Raw genomic sequence first — 22546 nt, 5'->3', positions numbered from 1 at the left:
ATTGATTGATTTAAAGTTTTCATGCAACGTGACATCTAAGGTCATTGACGCCATGGAGATATATAAATAGGAATGGTTGTGAATAAAGGAAGGCCTGCCCAATGGGCGTATAGGATGAACTTAGAAAATCAGAATTAGTGTCTATTATCAGAAGTTTGGTAAAAAAAAACTTACATCAGAGGCATGTGTGATAAATTGTACAGTATCTCATTGATACACCTTTCCCGCCATTTCAGGCCCGCCAAAATATTCACCGGTTAGCAACAATTCAATATATTTTACCTATAAGAAGATAAGACCAGGTGCTTAAGAGTGAGATGCGCATATAAAGAACACAATGTATATAATGACATTATCAAATATGATTAAATAAAAAAAAACCTATTTAACTCTAACCGCAAGTTTGAGGGTATAGGGCTCCCTCTATGCTGAAAAATATTTTGAAACACATCATATTATGAAGAGTTCGATAATAGGATCCATAAGTAGACAGGCAATTCGGCGTCTATTACCTCGACTCCAACCGGGTCGATGCTCATTTGTTTCAACTGAGGCGACGCGAATTTTTGCATCCTTCGTTCTCTTATAGTTCACATCAGATAGATCAGATCCCGGAACACCATCTTGGAATAACGCCGTGCAGTGCTAAATATTTTGTTCTTTTAGTGCGTCCCCCCAAACCTTCAAAATTTCGGACATGAGCTACGGCCGGGGTCCCCCCGACATAAAGGGGATGACTAGCCTAAAAGTTGACAATTTAACCTACAGAACAACGCCCGAGGATTTACGGCGTTCCTTCGAAAAGTATGGAGAGATTGGTGATGTCTACATACCACGCGACAGATTTTCACGCGAAAGCCGAGGATTCGCATTTGTCAGGTGAGTGTAGTCATTTATATCTCTACTTTATGCCGAAGAGAAGGTTGAATGGTAACCTTTTACACTCCATATTGATAGATGTATGATATATCTTGTATTTCTTAGCATAACGTAGTAGACCACGCTGGTCTGCCCACTATATACCGGTACTGTAACCTTTTGGAGCGGTACTAGCGGGTGTTATTTTTGTATTTGCTGTTGTCAAATTCTGAATGACAATTGACCTGTTATTGTGTAAGCCAGGTTATGTACGGGTGGATACACTACCATTTTCTTCTACCTCAGACCTCGTGGGTACGTATTTGGCCGTGTGCCCCATCACTTCCTTGGTAAACATCGAGCCCAATAACCCAATTTACCGTGTTCCTGCTAATACTTTTCAATGCTCCAGTATGTTAGGGGTTCATCCCTGCATGGGGAGTGCTGTGAATAAGCCTCTGCAGTTCACCTTAGGCATTTAAAGCTTATGCAGTTCTTGACCCTAATACCAACTGCAGGTAGCCTTCAGGTGCATAGGAACTGTGGCAGACAATTGGCCGCTATAGGGGAAAAAAAGGCTGTTATTATTGTACTTATGGTCGGGGAAATTTTTCCTAGTAAAAACTAACATTTCATACCACCACCCTGGTTTTTGGCTCTTGTATTCTCCCCTCTTGGGCAATGACGACATTTTTGCCATGCAACTGATCTCGTTTTAACATACCTTGCCCTTCGATATTGTGGAGCCTTTGTAGTTTGGGTAATTTTGTATATTATTCCATGGTAATGTAACCTGGGAAAAAACTACTGTATCTTACAGAAAAAATTACGATCTCTTCAAAAATGACACTCGTTTCCGTCGCAAATGAATAGTTTCAGAAATATATATACATCTATATCCTACGATAATGGGGGACCCCCAGTGGGAACTCGGGGTTTTGGGTGGGGAAAACATAGTGGGGAAACGATATATAATTGTTTACCTATAGTAAATAACGTGAATTAAGCGAATTTGATGTTCATTTCAATCGGAAACAAACAGATCAACCAATTCGGATAACTTTAAGATGGACGGTGTCACTTCTCTTACGAACGAACGATAACATTAGCAACGTTACCAATAATACACAGTGTTACCAACGTTGACGTATGGTACACTGAGTTACCAACGGCACGTTGACATTACTAAAGATAGTAATGATAGATATTTCCATATATTAAATAATTTCTCCATATAAGTTTTACTCAATATATAAAATGTACAAAAAGGGCACAGAACCTAACAAACCCACCTAACCTAGCCTAGTAGTATGACAGGTCACAAAATAACATTTGATCTACATCGGACGTTGGCAGCACTGGTTACTGTATTTTTTCATGACACAATCTTTGCAACGGCGCCTCCAAAGTTTATTCAGATATACTGTTTTGTATTTTCCTCCAGTTATTATAATTTCAAGAAGGTAATGTATAGAGAAGAAAAGGCTTGGTTTACGTTTATATATCGATTCCCCAGTATGTTTTCCCCACCCAAAACTCCGAGTTCCCACTGGGGGTCCCCCATTATTGGAGGATATAGATGTATATTTATTTCTGAAACTATTAATTTGCGACGGGAACGAGTGTCCTTTTCGAAGAGAGCGTAATTTTTTCTATAAGAAACAGTAGTTTTTTTCCTAGGTTACATTACCATGGAATAATATACAATGAAACCGTAGTTTGTTGGGGCAGGGTTGGGAATACCAGGAAACGGAGTAAGATAATGACCTTTTTTTTTTTATTATAAATGGGAATTTTTTTGTTTGTAAATGGGAATTATTACAACTAAATGTTATTTAATTCACTAGTTTTGTAAATGTTTGTCCCAATAATACATATTAGGACCATGAATGTCGTAAACATACGAGAATAGCCAACAAGAAACGTGTTGGAACATCGAGAAAACCCAAGTTTTATGCTTGGCATTTCATATATCAGATAACTAAAATTTTCTTTTGTGTATCTGAACAGCGTATTTACTAGAAACACATTGTATAAGATTGGAACAACTCCATCCCAACAGACAGGGGGGAACCTGGACTTTGGGTGTGCTAAAACAGGTCAAAACTTTATTTAATACTTGACAAGATTACTAAAAGGCCACATAACCTACTAAACCCTACCAATCTAACCTAGTAGTTCCCAGGTCACAAACCCCTGGATCACCTTCCCAGGTCACAAACCCCTGGATCACCTTCCCAGGTCACAATCCCTAAGGGAGAAACCCCCCATCTCCCTTCCCAGGTCACAACCTAATCTAATTGTTCCCAGGTCACAACTCCTCCCCCCCCCCCCCCCCCCCCGCGGGACCCCCAGCTTAAGTCAACCCCCTAGCGAGAGTTGTAAAAGGCCACAGAACGTAACAAACCCACCTAACTAAATTAATAGTTCCCAGATCACAACCCCTATCTGGGTCTTATCCCCAGACCCCCTTCCCAGGTCACAACCTCTTGGCGGCCTTGCCCCCTGACCTCCTTCCCAGCTCACTACACCTAGTTAGATTATTAGAGGCCACAGAACCTAACAAATTCACATAACCTATCCTAGTAGTTCCCAGGTCATAACCCTCCTAGCAAGGATCAAGCCCGCAGAAACCCTTCCCAGGTCAAACTAAAACGAAATCATAAATAAATCCTTATATTATGATAAAGTGAATCACAAATCTCTTTCTGACACTAGAAACGATGGGCAACACTAAATTGTATCTGGACCACCGTGATAATAAAAGTATAAAGGGATTACCTTATTGTTCGTAGTCGCTTAAAACCGAAATCCTCAAAGCATCAAGATGATTGATATGAGTACAGTAATAAATTCAACCACATCACTCAAAGAAAAAACTATAGGGTAGGCATCTGTCCATTACGGCGGTTAGCGTTAGAAAGGCCGACCTCAGTCTGGTCAATCTTGGGTCGAAGTGGTAGGTTAAAATATTGAAATCATGTGGCCAACAAAACCTGGCCTACAAGCGCATAGAAAAGAAAGGTTGGTTGGGTGGTCTGATTGACTGCCTTAATCCTCCTAACCTAATTTTTGGTTGTATGTATAACAAATAATTGTTTGGCATAATTCGAGGACGTGTCCCAATGAACTACGATCTTAACAAGGGTAAGAATGCAGGTGTTGAGATTAGCAAAAACCTAAGTTAGAACATTACTAAATTTTGAAGCTTGTGCCAATAGCTGATAATGAACGGAGCGCTGTTTAACGGGTGGTTTTTTAGTCTCCAGGAAGCAATGCTTAGGGGAAATTTTATGAATGAGTAATTTGGCGTGGCTTCAGCGACCGTTGCATTATAATGACCTTTTTCCTACCTAACATATGATAATTATCACAGCTGTATTAAGGGGACCGTCCGTTATGGTGTTTTGACGTAGCTTTCAGAAATTGAAAATGGTTTTATTGCTTTTATGTTTACAGAAATGTTTTGTACATGCACTCCAGAAGTTTCAGCCAATTATTTTTACAAATAATGAAGATATAGCGATCTTTTAATGATGACATCATCTTTACTGCATTGTCTACTTGACTGAGTTGACAGAAATGTCTTTACATGTTTATTTTTTTTGTTCATTTATATACCAATTTTTTTCACTCATACGTCTGGCAGAGATGAAAGGCATTGATAGAGGGTAGGCAAATGAACTACGATCTATGAGAAGAACAGCCTGAGTTTCCAAAGACATATAGAAGTTACATTGCATGTGTGTTTATTTGCAGTTCGTATATACCTTGTGATTTCACGTCCTTGTGAACTTTATAGCAAGGCCAATGTTACCTGATTTCAAAGAAAGAACAAAAAGTAAGCAGAGAGCAACAAAAAAGAACCAAAAAGAGAGGGAAATATGAAAAAAAAGAGTACAAAGCTGGAACATGCTAACTAAAACTGGCAAAAATGAGAGGGGCCCCAGGCAACTCATGACACCCTTACACCATGTGTAGTGTTTAAATACCTCGTTTAGGATCCTTCATGTAGGAATAAACAATATAAGTATAAAGTAAAGTCATCATAATTTCATCCTGATTTTTCTAAGAAAAATGGCAAAAATTTATAGCAAATCTTTGGGAGCTCATAACTAAAACATACTCACACTTAGGTACGTTTTTCTCACTTATTTGTTGTTCGATTTTTGAGAGAAAGATATTGAAAAGAATAATAATAATTACCAGAATTTTGATTTTCCCTTTTCTTTTTTCATGATTATTCTACATATAGACGAAAGAAATTAAGAAAAGAAATCACTAAAAAAAAAAGAATCGAAAATCTGTCTCACAAATATTAGAATTACTGTATTAAGAAGTTTAAATGGTATGATTTTCAATACAATTGGTGTCATATTAGTTGAGAAAAATGTACCTAGAATTTTTATAAAAATCATGATTTTTGGTAATAAATAAAAAAGCTTGTGATCAAATGACTTGAAATTTTTATATGATGAAGGTATTATATGTCTAAAACTAAAACATACTCAGTAATTGTGCATTTTAAATCGTTAAAAAAAATGGCGGACGGTCCCCTTAAATGCAACTGTACAGGATGTCCCAACCAACTACAAACTTAACCGAGAAGTACGTATGTATCTGGATGGAACAGCATAAATAAAAGTCGCATTAATAGCAAAAATGTATCCATCATAACCTGGGACGACACAGGCTCTATGTATTTTGGAAATTTTGAAACTAAGCAAGAGCTTTCTGTGACTGTTGTGGGGACTGGGCTTAACTTGGAAAATATTGCTGTGGTAAAAGTAAATCATATGTAAAATGATAAACTAACTACATATGATGTATCAGGCCATAGAGAAAATTTTTTCTAATACTGTAAAGAAAAACTACTTGACCTGTAATAAGAAAGATATCGCCTGTCTCAAGAAACTACATTCCCTTGGCCCAAAACCTTTATTATACACTCCCGCACCACAATACGGGGAAAACTTTAGATAAAGAAATGGCATTTTATATTGAAAAACTTTCTTTGAAGATGACCTTTATTTCCGTCGCAATTGAATACTGTAGTTGATAAAGATATAATTTTCAATATTAAACTTACCCGATAATCATGTAGCTGTCAACTCTGTTGCCCGACAGAATTCTATGGAGGGATACGCCAGCTATCACAATACTAGAAGGGGGTGTTCTTACCAGCGCCACCTGTGGCCAGGTACTCAAGTACTTCTTGTTGACACCTCCTCAATTATTCCTCTGTCGTGCTTCTGACAAGACGTTCTGGGATACGCTTATGTTCTTGGAGTATTTTCACGACTTTGGTGAAGTATTTCTCTTTGATTTCGGCTGTCGCTTTACTGGAAACTTCTATTTTAGCTTAGTTAGCTTTTGGAATTAATTTGATTATTTTTGGTGACGAAGAGAGTATGAACTCTCGTTCACCTTTCAATGGCCGACCCTTCCCTTAGACGGAAGTGTTGGTGTCTAAGAGAGTATAGACTCTCTTTCTTAATTTTGCTTAACAAAAGTTATAGATTTATTTTATATCTCTCCGCCTCTTATAGGCCTCTTCGATTAACTTCCTTTTATTATAAACTTATTAAAATTAATTTTTATATTTGTTTATATTCGACCTTCCTAATAGTAGGCGGTCTTTTCTTGGTACCGAAGTTTATTATCGTGAGCCCGTCATTTCGGTTTTACCTGTTAACATATTATGCTATTTTAAGGTCTTTGAAAGAATTTCTTTGATAGTCTCGTACTTTTTCAAAGTTGAACTAACGTTTTGTTTGTCTCGGCAGTTGTTGACGTTCAGAACGTTTCAACTTGCACTCTATCGTTACGATAGAGAAAGAATGTTCACGGTTTCACATTGCAGTAAGAGTAACCGTGTCTAGCGTTTTGTTCATTCTTTCTTAACTTATGGTTTTGATCCTAATAAGGAACTTTTCATTTTGGGAAATATTTCAGTTTTTTCCTTTAACAATAATATGTTTTAACGATATATATGATTGGGCTCTTCTCTCAGGTTCTAAGTCAAGAGAGAGAGATAGAGACGGAGGGAGAAAGAGGATAAACGTTTCCCTCAAGCCTGCCAGGCGTACGAGTAACGTCGTTATCGTTTTGCTCTTTTCCCTAGTCTCTTTAGGGGAAGAAACTAAACGTTTCTAGAGTGATCTAGTGTTTAGTCTCTTTCCAGCCACTGAATTTTCTTTCATTAGATTTTTCTGTTACATTGTAATTCTGTTTTCGCAATTACTAACTTTTGAGAAGGATAGAATTGCGTGTTTCAGGTACAAACCACTTAAAGTTTCGAGTTCAGTGAAATAAGTGCAAACAGAAATCAAAGTGATAAGTGATTAGCGCAAAGTATGTCAGTGTTATGCGTGAGGGTACTTTTGTGCGCGCCAGTCGTCCTCCCAGTCCGGGACCTCTTGCAAGCTCCCAAGCCCAGGGGAGAAGCAATGTCGAAGGGCATAAGGGTTCGGCAGGCCTTGATCGGCGCACAGAAGTATCCTCGGTGGTTGTGGGCGTGTCTTACCGAGACCGTCACTCCCACCCGCAGACGATTGAGCCCTTATTTTGCTCGTCTGCAGAAGAGATTTAGAGGAGAAAATAAAGGCAGAGTTACGCTGGTCTCAGGTCTCAAGACCTCTTAAACGTAAAGTCCAGACCTATGCCAGACGTACGAAGTAAAGTTCAACAACCCGGCTGCACCCGTTCAGCCTGTGCTGCACCCGCCTGCACTCGCTGCACCCAGTCGCAACACCATCTGCCAGGCGTACGATGTTGTGGACTCTTCTACAGTCCATGCAAGCACAGCTTTCGGACTTGATGCGTGAGTGTCGTGCTGAGAGTGTTGCACCTCCTGCACCTGTGGTGCACCAACCTCCTGCACCCGTTCAGCCTGTGCTGCACCCGCCTGCACCGGTGGTGCACCAACCTCCTGCACCCGTTCAGCCTGTGCTGCACCCGCCTGCACCGGTGGTGCACCAACCTCCTGCACCCGTTCAGCCTATGCTGCACCCGCCTGCACCGGTGGTGCACCAACCTCCTGCACCCGTTCAGCCTGTGCTGCACCCGCCTGCACTCGCTGCACCCAGTCGCAGCTCCATCTGCCAGGCGTACGATGTTGAACCACTTTCGGAGTTTGCTGTTCACAGTGTTTGTTCAGCCTCAGCCTTCTTTAAGGCAACCCTTGCTTTGGGATCAGGAGAGTTACACTCTTCCTCCTCCTCCCCTTGCTGCTCCTCCAGTGGTGCAACTCTCGGTTGGGGTACAACAACCTCTCCCCTCCGTGAGTCTGTCTGCTCAACCAGCGCTGCACCGAGTTCAACCATCATCTAGGCAAGCTCATCTACACCATGCACTTGCGCCTCAGGAGCCTCAGCTTGCTAGAACTTTACCTTGTTCTGCGCAGCCTCAACCTTCTCATGCTCCACTCATCTCTCAGGAACAGGAACGGACTACTCCGCCTCCGTCCTCCGCTTAGCTGGTACAATCCTTGGGTGCAACTCTTGCTAGGAGTCAACCTCCTTCACCCTTGCACCTGCCTTCTGCTCCGTCTGTTGTTCAGCCTATGCAGTCTGAACCTCAGGTTTTCCCTCAAGTTGAGGAAACCTCTGTTGTTGTTCCAGCTCGTTCTGACTCTGCTGTTCAGCATACCATGGTTCAACCCCATGCAAGCATGCATTAAGCACTCTAGCACTGGTCATGGAATTTCTGAGAAATGTTAAACGCCATGCACACGCTCTGCTTTCCTTTCAGCAGGCTCTGCTTACAGCAGGCTCTACTTCCTACATGCTCAGCATTCAGCATGCTCTGCATTCAGCATGCTCTGCATACAACATGCTCTGCATACAGCATGCTCTGCATTCAGCATGCTCTGCATACAGCATACTCTGCATACATCATGCTCTGCATACCTTACCGCATGCTTCTCAACACATCTTGGGTTGTTGCCAACTCACTAGACTGTCAAGCAGTTTCATAACGTTGCCTTCTAGTCTGCTGCTTTGCACCAGTGAACCCTCACTCAGAGAACTTAGCTTTTCTAGGATAAGGTCCCTGTAGATGAGAAAGTTCTTTTCTCCCTCCTTCTGATATTCCCTTGAGGACTCTGTCATTTGGAGGGAGCCTTTAGCTGCATAACCTCTTATGGACTTTTATTTAAGCATAACATGCTTACAGGGAAGGTAATGGTTACACTTCAGCCGCTAATCCCGTCTGTTACCACACCTGCTCCCATAGACCTTGAGCTGTGTTGCATGACATGCAGTCCAAGCTTAGTCCTTGTTAGAGGATTTTTTGTTTACGGAGTCAATGTGTCACGGGGAAGACGTTCAACAACCAACAGAAGGGACTTGTTGTGACGCAGTGGGCAACCTCAGCAACCCGTTAAGGAGTTGTCTGTACGACCCAGACAGTCTAGACAGATTCGGGTTGTCACTGTACTTCCTCGCTTGCCCATGATTGACAGTTTACAGACTGTGCAGCAGTATCATGATCTTGTGTCCGGCTCCGTCAGACGACTGGCTTTTAAGAGCTCCCTCAAGTCGTCGCTGTCTGGAGATTTTCAAATGGACTATGGATCTGACCAAGGAACTGGGCCTCCTGGTCAATTTTGAGGAGTCTCAGCTCGTTCCATCCCAGACCATTGTCTCCTTGGGTATGGATCTTCAGAGTCGAGCTTTTCGGACTTGTCCGTCGGCCCCAAGGATCTTCCAAGCCCTAGAATGCATCCAGAGCATGCTGAGAAGGAACCGATGCTTAGTCAGGCAGTGGATGAGTCTAACAGGGACACTTTCATCGCTGGCCCTGTTCATCGAGTTAGGGAGACTCCACCTCCGCCCCCTTCAGTATCATCTAGCTGCTCACTGGATAAAGGACATGACGCTAGAGACGGGCTCAGTTCCTGTTTCCGAAGAGATGAGGTCTACTCTAACGTGGTGGAAGAACAGCATTCTTCTCAAGGAAGGTCTACCATTGGCTGTTCAGTCCTCCGACCACCGTCTCTTCTCGGACGCATCGGACACGGGCTGGGGTGCGACACTGGACGGACAGGAATGCTCGGGAACATGGAATCAGGAGCAAAGGACACTTCACATCTATTGCAAGGAGTTGTTGGCAGTTCATTTGGCCTTGATAAACTTCAAGTCCCTCCAGCTTAACAAGGTGGTGGAGGTGAACTCCGACTACACCACAGCCTTGGCTTACATCTCCAAGCAGGGAGGGACTCATTCGAGGAAGTTGTTCGAGATCGCAAGGGACCTCCTCATTTGGTCAAAAGATCGAAAGCTCACGCTGGTAACGAGGCTCATTCAGGGCGATATGAATGTCATGGCAGATCGCCTCAGCCGGAAGGGTCAGGTCTTCCCCACAGAGTGGACCCTTCACAAGAATGTTTGCAGCAGACTTTGGGCCCTGTGGGATCAGCCAACCATAGATCTATTCGCTACCTCGATGACCAAGAGGCTCCTCTTGTATTGTTCTCCGATTCCAGACCCAGCAGCAGTTCGCGTGGATGCCTTTCTGCTGGATTGGTCCCATCTCAACCTGTATGCATTCCCGCCGTTCAAGATTGTCAACAGGGTACTTCAGAAGTTCGCCTCTCACAAAGGGACACGGCTGACGTTGGTTGCTCCCCTCTGGCCCGCGAGAGAATGTTTCACTGAGGTACTGCAATGGCTGGTCGACGTTCCCAGGACTCTTCCTCCTAGAGTGGACCTTCTGCGTCAACCTCACGTAAAGAAGGTACTCCCAACCTCCACGCTCTTCGTCTGACTGCCTTCAGACTATCGAAAGACTCTCAAGAGCTAGAGGCTTTTCGAAGGAGGCAGCCAGAGCGATTGCCAGAGCAAGGACGACATCCACTCTCAGAGTCTATCAGTCTTTATGGGAAGTCTTCCGAAGCTGGTGCAAGGCCAATGCAGTTTTCCTCAACCAGTACCAATGTAACCCAGATTGCTGACTTCCTGTTACATCTAAGGAACGTAAGCTCCCTATCAGCTCCTACGATCAAGGGTTACAGAAGTTTGTTGGCAGCGGTTTTCCGCCACAGAGGCTTGGATCTTTCCTCCAACAAAGATCTACAGGACCTCTTAGGTCTTTTGAGACCTCAAAGGAACGTCGGTTGTCCACTCCAGGCTGGAATCTAGACGTGGTCCTAAGGTTCCTAATGTCATCAGGATTTGAACCGCTCCAATCAGCCTCTTTTAAGGACCTCACATTAAAAAACTCTTTTCCTCGTGTGCTTAGCAACAGGTAAAAGAGTAAGTGAGATCCACGCCTTCAGCAGGAACATAGGTTTCACATCTGAAACGGCTACATGTTCCTTGCGGCTCGGTTTTTTTGGCTAAAACGAGCTTCCTTCCCGTCCTTGCCCTAAGTCGTTCGAGATCCCAAGCCTGTCCAACATGGTGGGGAACGAACTAGAGAGAGTACTTTGCCCTGTTAGAGCTCTTAAGTACTATTTAAGAAGGTCAAAACCATTACGAGGACAATCAGAAGCCTTATGGTGTGCTATCAAGAAGCCTTCTCTACCAATGTCTAAGAACTCAGTTTCTTACTACATCAGGCTTCTGATTAGAGAAGCAAATTCTCATCTGAAGGAAGAAGACCTTGCTTTGCTGAAGGTAAGGACACATGAAGTGAGAGCTGTGGCTACTTCAGTGACCTTCAAACAGAACCGTTCTCTGCAGAGTGTTATGGATGCAACCTATTGGAGAAGCAAGTCAGTGTTCGCATCATTCTATCTCAAAGATGTCCAGTCTCTTTACGAGTACTGCTACACCCTGGGTCCATTCGTAGCAACGAATGCAGTAGTAGGCGAGGGCTCAGCCACTACATTCCCATAATTCCATAACTTTTTAACCTTTCTCTTGAATACTTTTTATGGGTTGTTCGGTCGGCTAAGAAGCCTTCCACATCCTTTTTGATTTGGCGGGTGGTCAATTCTTTCTTGAGAAGCGCCGAGGTTAAAGGTTGTGATGAGGTCCTTTAGTATGGGTTGCAGCCCTGTATACTTTAGCACCTTTGGGTTGATTCAGCCTCCAAGAGGAACGCTGCACTCAGTAAGGAAGACGAACTTAAAAAAGAGACAGAGTAACGGTTCAATTCGACTTCCTTACCAGGTACTTATTATTTCATTGTTATTTGAGATAACTGTTATATGAAATATGGGATACTTAGCTATCCTTTAATCTTGTACACTGGTTTTCACCCACCCCCCTGGGTGTGAATCAGCTACATGATTATCGGGTAAGTTTAATATTGAAAAATGTTATTTTCATTAGTAAAATAAATTTTTGAATATACTTACCCGATAATCATGATTTAATTGACCCTCCCTTCCTCCCCATAGAGAACCAGTGGGACCGAGGAATAATTGAGGAGGTGTCAACAAGAAGTACTTGAGTACCTGGCCACAGGTGGCGCTGGTAAGAACACCCCCTTCTAGTATTGTGATAGCTGGCGTATCCCTCCATAGAATTCTGTCGGGCAACAGAGTTGACAGCTACATGATTATCGGGTAAGTATATTCAAAAATTTATTTTACTAATGAAAATAACATTCCTAATATATCCTACATGAATAGGGGCCACCCTATGGGAACTGGCAGTTCTAGTTGGGGGAAATTTTACTGTGTAATCGATAAATAATGGAAAAACTAACCTTTTCTTCTCTATACATTACTCTCGGGGATTCAAAATAAATCCACAAAAAATTGCACTTTTATGGGGATCCTCACACCGTGGAAAATTATTCACTTTTTGTTTACATTTAGAAGTCTGACGTGTCTTCTCCCGTTTGTGCGTAGATTGCTGTGCCATAAGGACTTTATACAGAACTTCCTGCGTGCAAGCCCTGCTTCCACTTTCTTTCTACCAATGGAATTACTCCTGTTTGTTCAATTGTAAGTAGCTCCTCCTCCTTCCTTCCTCTACCAAATAATCAAGTTTATCACACTTGGATGTGTGTGTGCTTGTGATTTAGGCACTTCTGTGACACCCCATTTGCTTAGGACAACTCTTCAGTTCCTTTGTAGCTGTGCTATGGAGCCCAATGTAACGGTGTTATGGTTATTTCAATGCTATATCCAAGTTTCCCGGCGATTAGCACAATTCTGTGGTGTAGTGAATAATTTTTAATAAGGCTCATTGTGTTATCCTTCAAAGGTTAGAGTGTCCCTAGTGCAATTCTGGTAAAGATTTATTTGTGATTTACTTTATCATAATGTAAGGATATAATTGCGATATTCTTTGGAGCCTTTGTAGATCAGTGGCCAGGTCCTCCCACGTTCTTAGAAACCGGGAGTTTAGTCCCATTTTCTAGCCGTTGTAAGATAAGGCTGCTATACTACAAGACGTGTCTGTTCTATAAAACCTCTACAAAAGAACACTTCCTAACTAAAATGGTCCTGCCTTACCTAACTTTCAAGTTGTCCCCCTATCTAATGGGTGGCTAACACCCTCCTGCAACCCTCCTTACAGTTCTGCATTCTGAATCTATCTAACGTGGCCGACATGCATGTGGCTGCGATCATACATACCCCCAGAAACTGAGTGAGCTGTACTTAACATTACTTCAGACGAGGAGTGGGTGTTGGGACGGACCAGGACTTTGAGAATCTCGAGTATTAAGGGGGGAAACACTCTTGTCTAGTTCCAAGAATGTCTTCAGTTTACATCCAGTGTCCTTCAAATAGTGTTTTTGAATAATGTACATTGCAAAGAAGCTATCATACAAATGTTTCTGGGTATTGAATTTTGGTAGTACCGATCTTTTTAGTGCTCACTACTTGGATTGCTTGTTTTCTCTTTTGTTTTCTAGCATTTAGTAACAGTATAGTTCTGATTTAGCCAAGTCTCATCCAGGTACACGATAGGCTGGTTCTCGTTTTCGTATACCTTCCTCCTAACACGCAAAAACTTATTCTAATACAAATTTTCTGCCATTCACTTTCCCTTGATGAAATCCGATTTCATGCAAGATTTTTCTAAGAGATTCATGACAACCCTTAAATTTAATGTCTTTACGGGCTTCTTGCAAAACATTTGTTATAGTGGGTTGCTCTTTTCTAACATAGAACCTTAACACTATTAGACGTAATGCATCCTTGTCAAAATCATCGATCACTGGTCGAGGACGAATTCTTTTCTTATCTTTGAACATACGTTGTCCAAATACTTTTTTGAAATCATTTCCTTCCTTAATGATTTTCTCAACAGTCCTTTTTGGAAGTGCTGTTGCTTCACTCGTACGATCACAAACTTTTGCCGCGTCAATCAAAGGAGCATTGTTTTTCTTTTCCTAAGTAAAATATCTGTGAACATTATCAACGATTTCCTTGGCTGAAGAGGAGAGAAAGCTCTGTAGAATTTGCCATTGTAAGTACTGTCAATTGACTGTCTACTACTTATCCGAATCACTGCTTTATATACGGAGAGATGAAGTACCAATTATAAACAAGGTTTGTTTGAAGTGACATTTATGGCTTTTGGTGACACAATTGAAGTCCTAATCTTATCACCTGAAAATTCATTCCTCAAGGACTTAAGATATGAAAGGATAGATTGTGGGATTTAAATTTTGACCTAAGCTCTGGTCTGTTTTCCGTTAATCCAGTGTTATTCTTTTATCTAAAATCTGGCTTTTCTGGAATTATCAAGAAACTGACAGCTGTTGGATCCCCTTCTCCTGTATGAATACTGTATATTTGTATATATATTCTCATCGTTGATTCTAATGATGTCCCTAATGGATGAAACTACTAACTCCAATCAAGTCTCCTAATTTTCCCTTCCTGGCTATAATACATATTTTTAAACATCTGACTACCGGTAGTTATATATATAGATATACGTCCCTGACGTCCGGCAGAAATTTCAAAACTCGCGGCAATCGCAGATTGGGTAGCCAGGTGTACCACTTGCACGCCCTTTAGCCAGGTCCCTGGAACCATTCCATGATTCTTCAGATCTTCCCTGCCGTTCACGCCGGCAACATCGTTGGATTTTTCACTCACTGTAACCTGTATAATTGCAGTCATCTTGGTGATATACAATTTACTGTTGGCTTTCGCTCGTTTGGTTTTATTTTGACAGAGTCGTGGTTGGGTTATGATCGATATGTTCATAACTTGAAAGGGGTAGGATTAGGGTTTTTTTCCACCTACTGTAAAAATAACGAACCTATTCTTAAAAACATGGCGGAAGGAAAACACTCCGCCAACACTATGACGTCACAATCATATGACGTAAACTACGTAGTTACTACGTAGTATGACTTGCATATTCATTTCTTTTTCTATACAGAGAATGAAAAGTAAAATTCTACTTACAAACTAAAAGTATTTAAGTTTTTATAATATAAAGGGAATATATTATTTTTAAGAATATATTTGTCCTATTAGTATACTTTATTTAGATAATCATCGATCTATTTTCAGTTTAAATAAAACTAGCGTACGGTTAAAGTTACGCAGCGTAGTTCTCAGACAATTGATAGTCTCATAAATTACTTTGTATCGTTATTTAATTTTGTTTTCGATATTGGGATTTCTAATATTAATCAAATAACTTATTGCATTCTCATTCAAGCCCTTGGCAGAAGAGTATTATCTCTCGCAGCGGGCAGGTCTAATTATGGTATTGTGTGAAAGAGTATAAAAAGTGCAATTTTCAGTGCTAAATTAGTGCAGTGCTAAATTAGTGCAGTGAATTTAATCAGTCAGTGGAGGGTGCGTCTGCTCGACCCTGTCGTTATCCTAGCCTTAGACCTCTTCCAAGTTCCTCAACCCCTGGGAGAAGGAAACGAGAGGCGTTAGCGCTCGAGCAGATGTCCCCTCGAGTGTTCCTGTTGACGCTTCCCAGAATGCTCACCCTTGCCATGGGAATGGCGAGGTAAAAGTGTTATCTTCGCCGTCGGTTGACTCGGCTCACAGACGGCTGGCGTCTTACGTATTTCCCTTCCTTCTAGACAAGAATAGAGTTGCTCGTCATGTCGCCGAGTGTTTAGATGCTTAACACCATAAAGCTAGCGTCAAGAAGGACTCAGAGCGTTAAGGAATGGACTACATCACGCTAAGCGTCGAGTAGCTGGAAGTCATGACACGTAACACCGAGCGTCGGAGCATTGGATGGCAAGCGTGACTTGAGCGTCCAGAGCGTCAAGCACTACTAACGATGCTGTAAGAGTTTGACACGATGTTTGGAACGGAGTGCAACTTCTTTGTCTCGTTGGATGAGCGAATGTTCTAGACGCAAACGTCATAGTTCCGAGCGTCTGAATCGCGAGCGTCATTGTTCCCAGTCATGTGGCGCAGAGTGTCAAGCAGTTGCATGGCATCAAGCGTCCAGCAGTTGGACATTACGTCTTGGGTCAAGCAGTTGGACATGATGTCGAGCGTCAAGCAGTTGGACGTGACGCCGAGTGTCAAGCAATTAGACGTGACGCCGAGCGTCAAGCAGTCGCATGGCGTCAAGTGTCCAGCAGTTAGACGTGACATCAAGCATCAAGACTCTGACGTTGTGCTTACACCAGTCGAGCCGAACGTCGGGATCGCGAATGTCTTAGTTCCGATCGTAATGACCGCGAGCGTCTATCGTTGGTACATAGTTACGCTAGGGGCTATAACTGTAAAGATACAGAGTAAAATATTAACTGGAAAGAAATTTTCACACCAAGGCCCGCCTGTGCAGACTCTTGGTGTCTGATGGAGGGCAAGAAATAAACCCCTAAAAATAAGTAAATGCAAGTAATGATCTTGGACCCATTAAGGCCAGAATTACAGGACCTTAAGGAGTTGACTCCTAGGAAACAAGACGTCTCTACCTCGGTTAGAGACTTTAGGAGGAAGGGATCGATGATCTCCTTTCCCCTATTTATCTTTTAGAGGAATTCTCGTAGAAGATCCTTCATCCTTCGGTTGACTTATTGAAACTCAGAGTTTTCTGAAGTTTCCGAATTATTTTGTGCCTGCTGCTCTTCGTTCCCTGCCTTCAGAGTTTATGCTAGGAAAGGCGTCGAAGGAGTGTCTTGTTTACAAAGATGGTGCTGTCCTGATCATCTAAAAAGAGCTTTGAGGATGATGGGAGACTGGATGCAATCCAACAATATCCAGGGTAATACTGTTTTTCCCTTTTCCCTTGGCTAGATTGGCTTCCAGATCTAGTGTTTGGTTCGAGACGGGAGAAGTTCTCAACTTGGGAGTTCTACCTCTGCCCAAGGAGATTTTTCGAGTCTAGTTGACGTTCTGCGTCGGATGGCCTTAAGAAGGACCAAATACTCTGGTCAACGTCAGAGCTTGAGCATCCTCTCAAAGGCGTCTTCAGAGCTTTCGAAGTATTCATTTTCCTTGACTGGACTCTGGGAGCCTTGGGGAAGAAGGTTTCTACCGTGAAGGATGTGGACACTGATAGTCTCAGCCTCATTATGTCAAGCATGGATAAAGCCTTAAAGAATGGTTCCAATGAGTTAGCAGCCCTTTTCTCAAGGGGGGTCTTCAAGAAAAGAGCCCAAATGTGTTCTTTTCTGTCCATTGGGGTTACACCCATTTAGAAGTTAGAATGGAGGTACGCACCCCCTTTTTTCTTCCTCTCTTCTTCCTCAAGAGTTGGTCAAAGAGGTCTCTTCCACTTTAGCCCTAAAGGTCACACAGGATTTAGTGTCTAAATCAGCAAGAAAGGTTCTGCATACTTTTTTCTTTAAACCGCACAGACAACAGTAGGAGCCAGACTAAACAACTTTTGGCGAGCCTGGGAGAGAGAGAGAGGAGCAGACCTTTGGTCCATACTATTTCTAAAGGAGGGATGCGAATTCTTTTTGCTAGTGAAGCGCCCAGACGAGGCTGGTGTCAAACTTCCAGACCTCTGAAGAGGAAGATGGACATGGTCAATCAGCGTCCTATAATGACACCGCAAGCTACTGGTTGTAGGCTTTGGAGCTGTCCTGAGTGTTTTCATTCTACCGAAGAAAGCTCTCCTGCCAAACGTCCTTTAAGGACGTCGGCAACTGTCAAGAAATGTCCAACTCACCCAGTTGCAGGACAGTTGTCTGAGCCTGGCATGACCTCGGTTCATGCTCTTCCTCCACCATCAGACTGAATATCGTCCTCTGGACGCTCTGCACGTTCTTTAAACGGCGTAGAAAGCGAGCTTGTGGTAGATGTGATGTCTCCTGTACCACAACAAGTGGACCCTAATTTTGATATGCTGCAAGATATACAACAGAAACTCTTCGCTTATGCAAGTTTATCAGCCTGCGGACAACAAGAGAGTAGCAGTCCTGGACCCTGAGGGTCAGGAAGCTTCACACCTAAACGCCAAGGGTCGTAAGGCTACTAGTCGAGAGGTTCTTGACGACGAACGTCTTTACAACTCCCTCGTAAAATGGCGTGATTTAGCCGCTTTAACCAAAAGGAGTCAAGCAGCCAGACATGATGTTGAGCGTCCAGCCTAAACGTGACGTTTATAAATGATATTTTCATAATAAAACAAATTTTTGAACATACCCGGTAGTTATATATAATTTAATTCCCACCCTCCTCCCCTCTAGAGACTATGGGAATGGATGATCTGAGGAGTCATGGAATGGTTCCAGGTACCTCGCTAGAGGGACGCGTAGGTAGTACACCTGGCTACCCAATCTGCAATTGGCGCGAGTTTTGAAATTTATGCCGGACGTCAGGGACGTATAGCTATATATATATAACTAGCGGGTAAGTGTGTTCAAAAATTTATTTTATGAAAATATCATTTATGCTCATCATGTTTCAGCTTTTGTGATATATAAATAATTATATATATATATTTATATATATATATATATATATATATATATATATATATATATATATATATATATATATACTGTATATATATATACACACAGTATATATGTGTATGTATGTACGTACGTACGTGTATATATATATATATTATATATATATATATATATATATTATATATATATATAATTAAAGATTGAGAAACAACCCTTTGAAGAAACGTGGCCTCTCTCCTTTAATACCTTAATCCATCTTCTGTTTCAGGAATTCTCTAATCCACCCTGTCGAGTTAAAACGACTGAAATCGACAGATTTCCACGATATATTCTGTGGCTCACCCACCACTTTAGTTTGGTTTTACTATAAACATGTCTAATGGAATGTGAAGGCTTAATAATGAACTAAATATTAAAAACTCTAGGAGGCTTCAGACATGAACTACCCGTATGTACGTGAGCACACGCTCAGAAAGAGCGGGAACGTTTTCGCATGATTAATTATAGTGGCTAAAACGAACTATGAAAACTGTGATTTCCTGGAACATATTGGCGCGTATGTAATATTAGTGAAGATATTTTGAATACATTAAGAAATTATATAAAAACACGCCTTTTGTAGGTAAGTCGTCTTTCGATGCAGTAGGGGGACCTTCAGGTCAGCTGATCACATTCAAAGGGAAACAAAATATTTAGTAATACTTGATAGGTAAAATGCTTCTGAAACTAGAAAATGAAATTATGCTAAACAGTAAGAATAATATTGATAAGATATGATTGAAATGATTGCAGAGTTATGCCTCAAAATAAATCTACGGAGTTTCACATTTTGAGATCGATGTGCGTCAAGATCCACTTTTAACGTGTCTCTCGTTCCTTATTTCTGTTGTAAGTTGACAACTACCTTTATACAGGTAGTTCGGCTGCATTTGGAAAGGTTGAATATGTATTAGTGTTTTTTTATTTTTTATCAATATTCTGGCATTTAAAAGTTTTGATGTTTTATCAATATTCTGGCATTTAAAAGTTGCTTATAATTATATGATTTTGCAGATACTATGATCGTCGGGATGCTGAAGATGCTATGGAGGCCATGGATGGTCGTCGGTTAGATGGCAGAGAGCTTCGTGTTCAGATGGCAAGATATGGACGGCCAGAAACTCCACCGCATCGCCGCCGCCGTCGACGGTACTCTTCATCCTATTATTGAATGAATGATGTAATTTAGGATTATGAGTGGAATGAAAGATATTTTTAGTATATGAAAATTTTAGGCTGTAGCATTTTAGTTAAGATTTCATGTCATTGTTGGAAAATAACAAATTTTTTTTTAATACACAGTGAGGATATAATCATATTTAGGTTTTTTTTTTTTTCATTTATTTACATATTGCCCACATGCACTTTCTTGGTTATAAGATATAATGCCCTTTCCCAGTTTATCTCTACCACTATTTATATTTGAATTTGCTTTGGTTATCTTAGTGTTGTCAGGTTCATGAGGAAAGGGAAGAATGTGTAAAGAATAGGCCAGACTAATTTGGATTTGTGTAGGTAAAGGAAATATAAGGTGTAACGAGGGAGGGGTCCAATGCATTACTATGTGACCAGTCTAAGGGCCCAATAACACTAGCGGTACAGTAATACCTTCATAGGTGGTTGTTGCTTTAGTCATCCTATTACCCCAGAAACCTGACACATCTGTTCATAATACATATAGTAAATCAAAAGGGGAGAGCCTCAGGTTATCCTCAACCTAAGGAGTGAAAACTGCTCAAAACTCTCCCTCCCTCCCTCCCTCCCTCCCTCCCTCCCTTCCTCCCTCCCTCCCTTCCTTCCTTCCTTCCTTCCTTCCTTCCTTCCTTCCTTCCTTCCTTCCTTCCTTCCTTCCTTCCTCTTGGAAGTTTTTAGGCACAAAGTTGAATTAATTCAATCTTCTTGAAGACTATTGCTGTACCTCCTTGGGAAGGTAGATACTCACAACCCCAGATCTTTGTATTTATGATATCTGTACAACTAATTGAAAAATCTAGCGATTCTTGATTACAAAATTACTTTGAGAAACGTGTTGGGTGTGTTTCTTCAATTCAATGAAAATTGTCTTATTTAGTCTTAAGATTTGTGGCAATCAATCTATCCATAGGAAATATTTTAATTTGTTCTACCTTTTTTTATTTTGAGTGTTCTTCAGTCTGGTCTTCAGCTTCTAACTTGCATCTTAATTTGTTGCGTAGAAACTGTCTTAAAATTATTTTCTATCTTGGGCATTGTTGTTCAGTTAGTTCTTTATGCATGTTACATAAGGTTTTCATAATTTAGGTCATCCGCTGTTAGTTCCAACTGTTATGCGTTCTCCATCACAAGGCATATTACTAGACAGTGTTGTCAAAGTTTTGTTCCAGATTATCTTCATTAGGTGGTTGAATCAGTGTGAAGTTCAAACTTATTGTCAATTCACTAATGTTGGAACAGGTTGACAAGTAACATTTTATAGTTTATAAGTGATATCTATTTCAATGTTGTACTGATCTTTACATATTTTGTCCATCATATATATAGTTTATTTGCTGTTCCCTTATTTCCTTTCCTCACTGGAGTTATAGGGCTGCTTGTATTCTGCTTTTCCAGCAAAGGTTTGTAGCTTGGTTAGTGATAATGATAATTTAAATGAAATAGTATCATCCTATGATTAACTTTTGGGACATTCTTTAACAAATAGATGTGGGTTTTATTGAATTGTAACATGGTTACCACAGCCCTCCTTATACATCAGTTTGGTAAGCAGCACTGAATTTTGGGAAGATTCTTTTTAAAGAGTAAAGAAGTTTTTGAATAGAATTATTTCTTTACTTAGGTAGATACGCATTTTGTCTCCCATCACCATGCATAGTGGAGAAATTTCCATGAGATCCTGACTCGCTTGGTTGGTTGAGAAAGGATTATGAAAATAATTGCAGTCAGGCAGCTCCTGCATATCTTGAGATTAGAGAGACCTGTAGAATTTTTTTACATAAAATTTTTAGGTCCTAGGCAATTCCTTTCAGAGGAGCTGGAGTAAACTTTGATAGGTATTTAGGTAATGAATTTTATCCTTAAAATTATTTTTGCACTGAAAATTTACAGGGTGTGTGTTAGTTGGGGTATACAGTATCTGTACACTTACTCTAACTCAGCCATTGAACATAGGTTGAATGTCAGAATTCATAGAACTGCTAGATATGTATTGTCTGAAGTTGTCATTTAACACCTTGAAATGCTTTAGTTCTTAACTCTATTCCATTTTCCCCACCTATTTTGTTTTATACTTTTGCCTCTTAAGTTTTTATTGCTCAACCACTTTTGTATGAGAGGGTTTATATGGATGATGTTGATCAGTCTGTACTGTACGAGAAAATTGTCGAAGCCAACAAGTATTTGTCTGGTATTCAACAGTGAAAGCTTTATTGCGTCCTTTGAAAGAATATATTTTTCTTTGTTTAAGGGAGAAATACTACAAATATGATTAGTTGTTATGGTATGGCTAGTATTTTGATGGATAATGTATTGCTAATATGGAGTAGGCAGTTACTATTGTTTTTATGGCATTAAAATGTTAATTTTTTCTCTTCGGCCCCATTTGCAAGGAGCAGGAGGTAATCGGTCTTGTTAATCTTTGGTGTAGTTAACTAGCTAATAAATTGTAGCCAGATATCCGAGTACTGGGTACTATTGTACTTTCAGTTACCTTAAGTGCAGTGTTCAGTGTGTTGTGTTTTGAAATTAGTCTAGTTTTATATATATATATATATATATATATATATATATATATATATATATATATATATATATATATATATATATATATATATATAAAAAAGACATGCATACAGAATGCATGGATCAAAAATGCATGACACCGACCCTTACCCTCCATGTAATT

General features: G+C 40.9%; 1 protein-coding gene across 5 annotated transcripts in view; it reads left to right on the top strand.

The window, feature by feature from the left end:
* Positions 1 to 583: 583 nt before the first annotated feature.
* Positions 584 to 22546, top strand: part of SC35 (SR family splicing factor SC35) — an 82378-nt gene continuing 60415 nt past the window's right edge. For all 5 annotated transcript variants that reach the window (XR_011040864.1, XR_011040863.1, XM_068356584.1 and 2 more), the window contains exons 1-2: positions 584 to 879; positions 19681 to 19815. Coding sequence is in view for 3 of the 5 variants with exons in the window: in XM_068356584.1 (XP_068212685.1) it covers positions 698 to 879; positions 19681 to 19815 (317 nt within the window). In the remaining 2 variants the exon portion in view is untranslated. The remainder of the gene's footprint in view (positions 880 to 19680; positions 19816 to 22546) is intronic.

This window comes from Palaemon carinicauda, chromosome 2 (genome assembly GCF_036898095.1).
Source record: "Palaemon carinicauda isolate YSFRI2023 chromosome 2, ASM3689809v2, whole genome shotgun sequence".
Classification (NCBI taxonomy): domain Eukaryota; kingdom Metazoa; phylum Arthropoda; class Malacostraca; order Decapoda; family Palaemonidae; genus Palaemon; species Palaemon carinicauda.
This window is presented reverse-complemented; position numbering and strand designations above follow the sequence as displayed.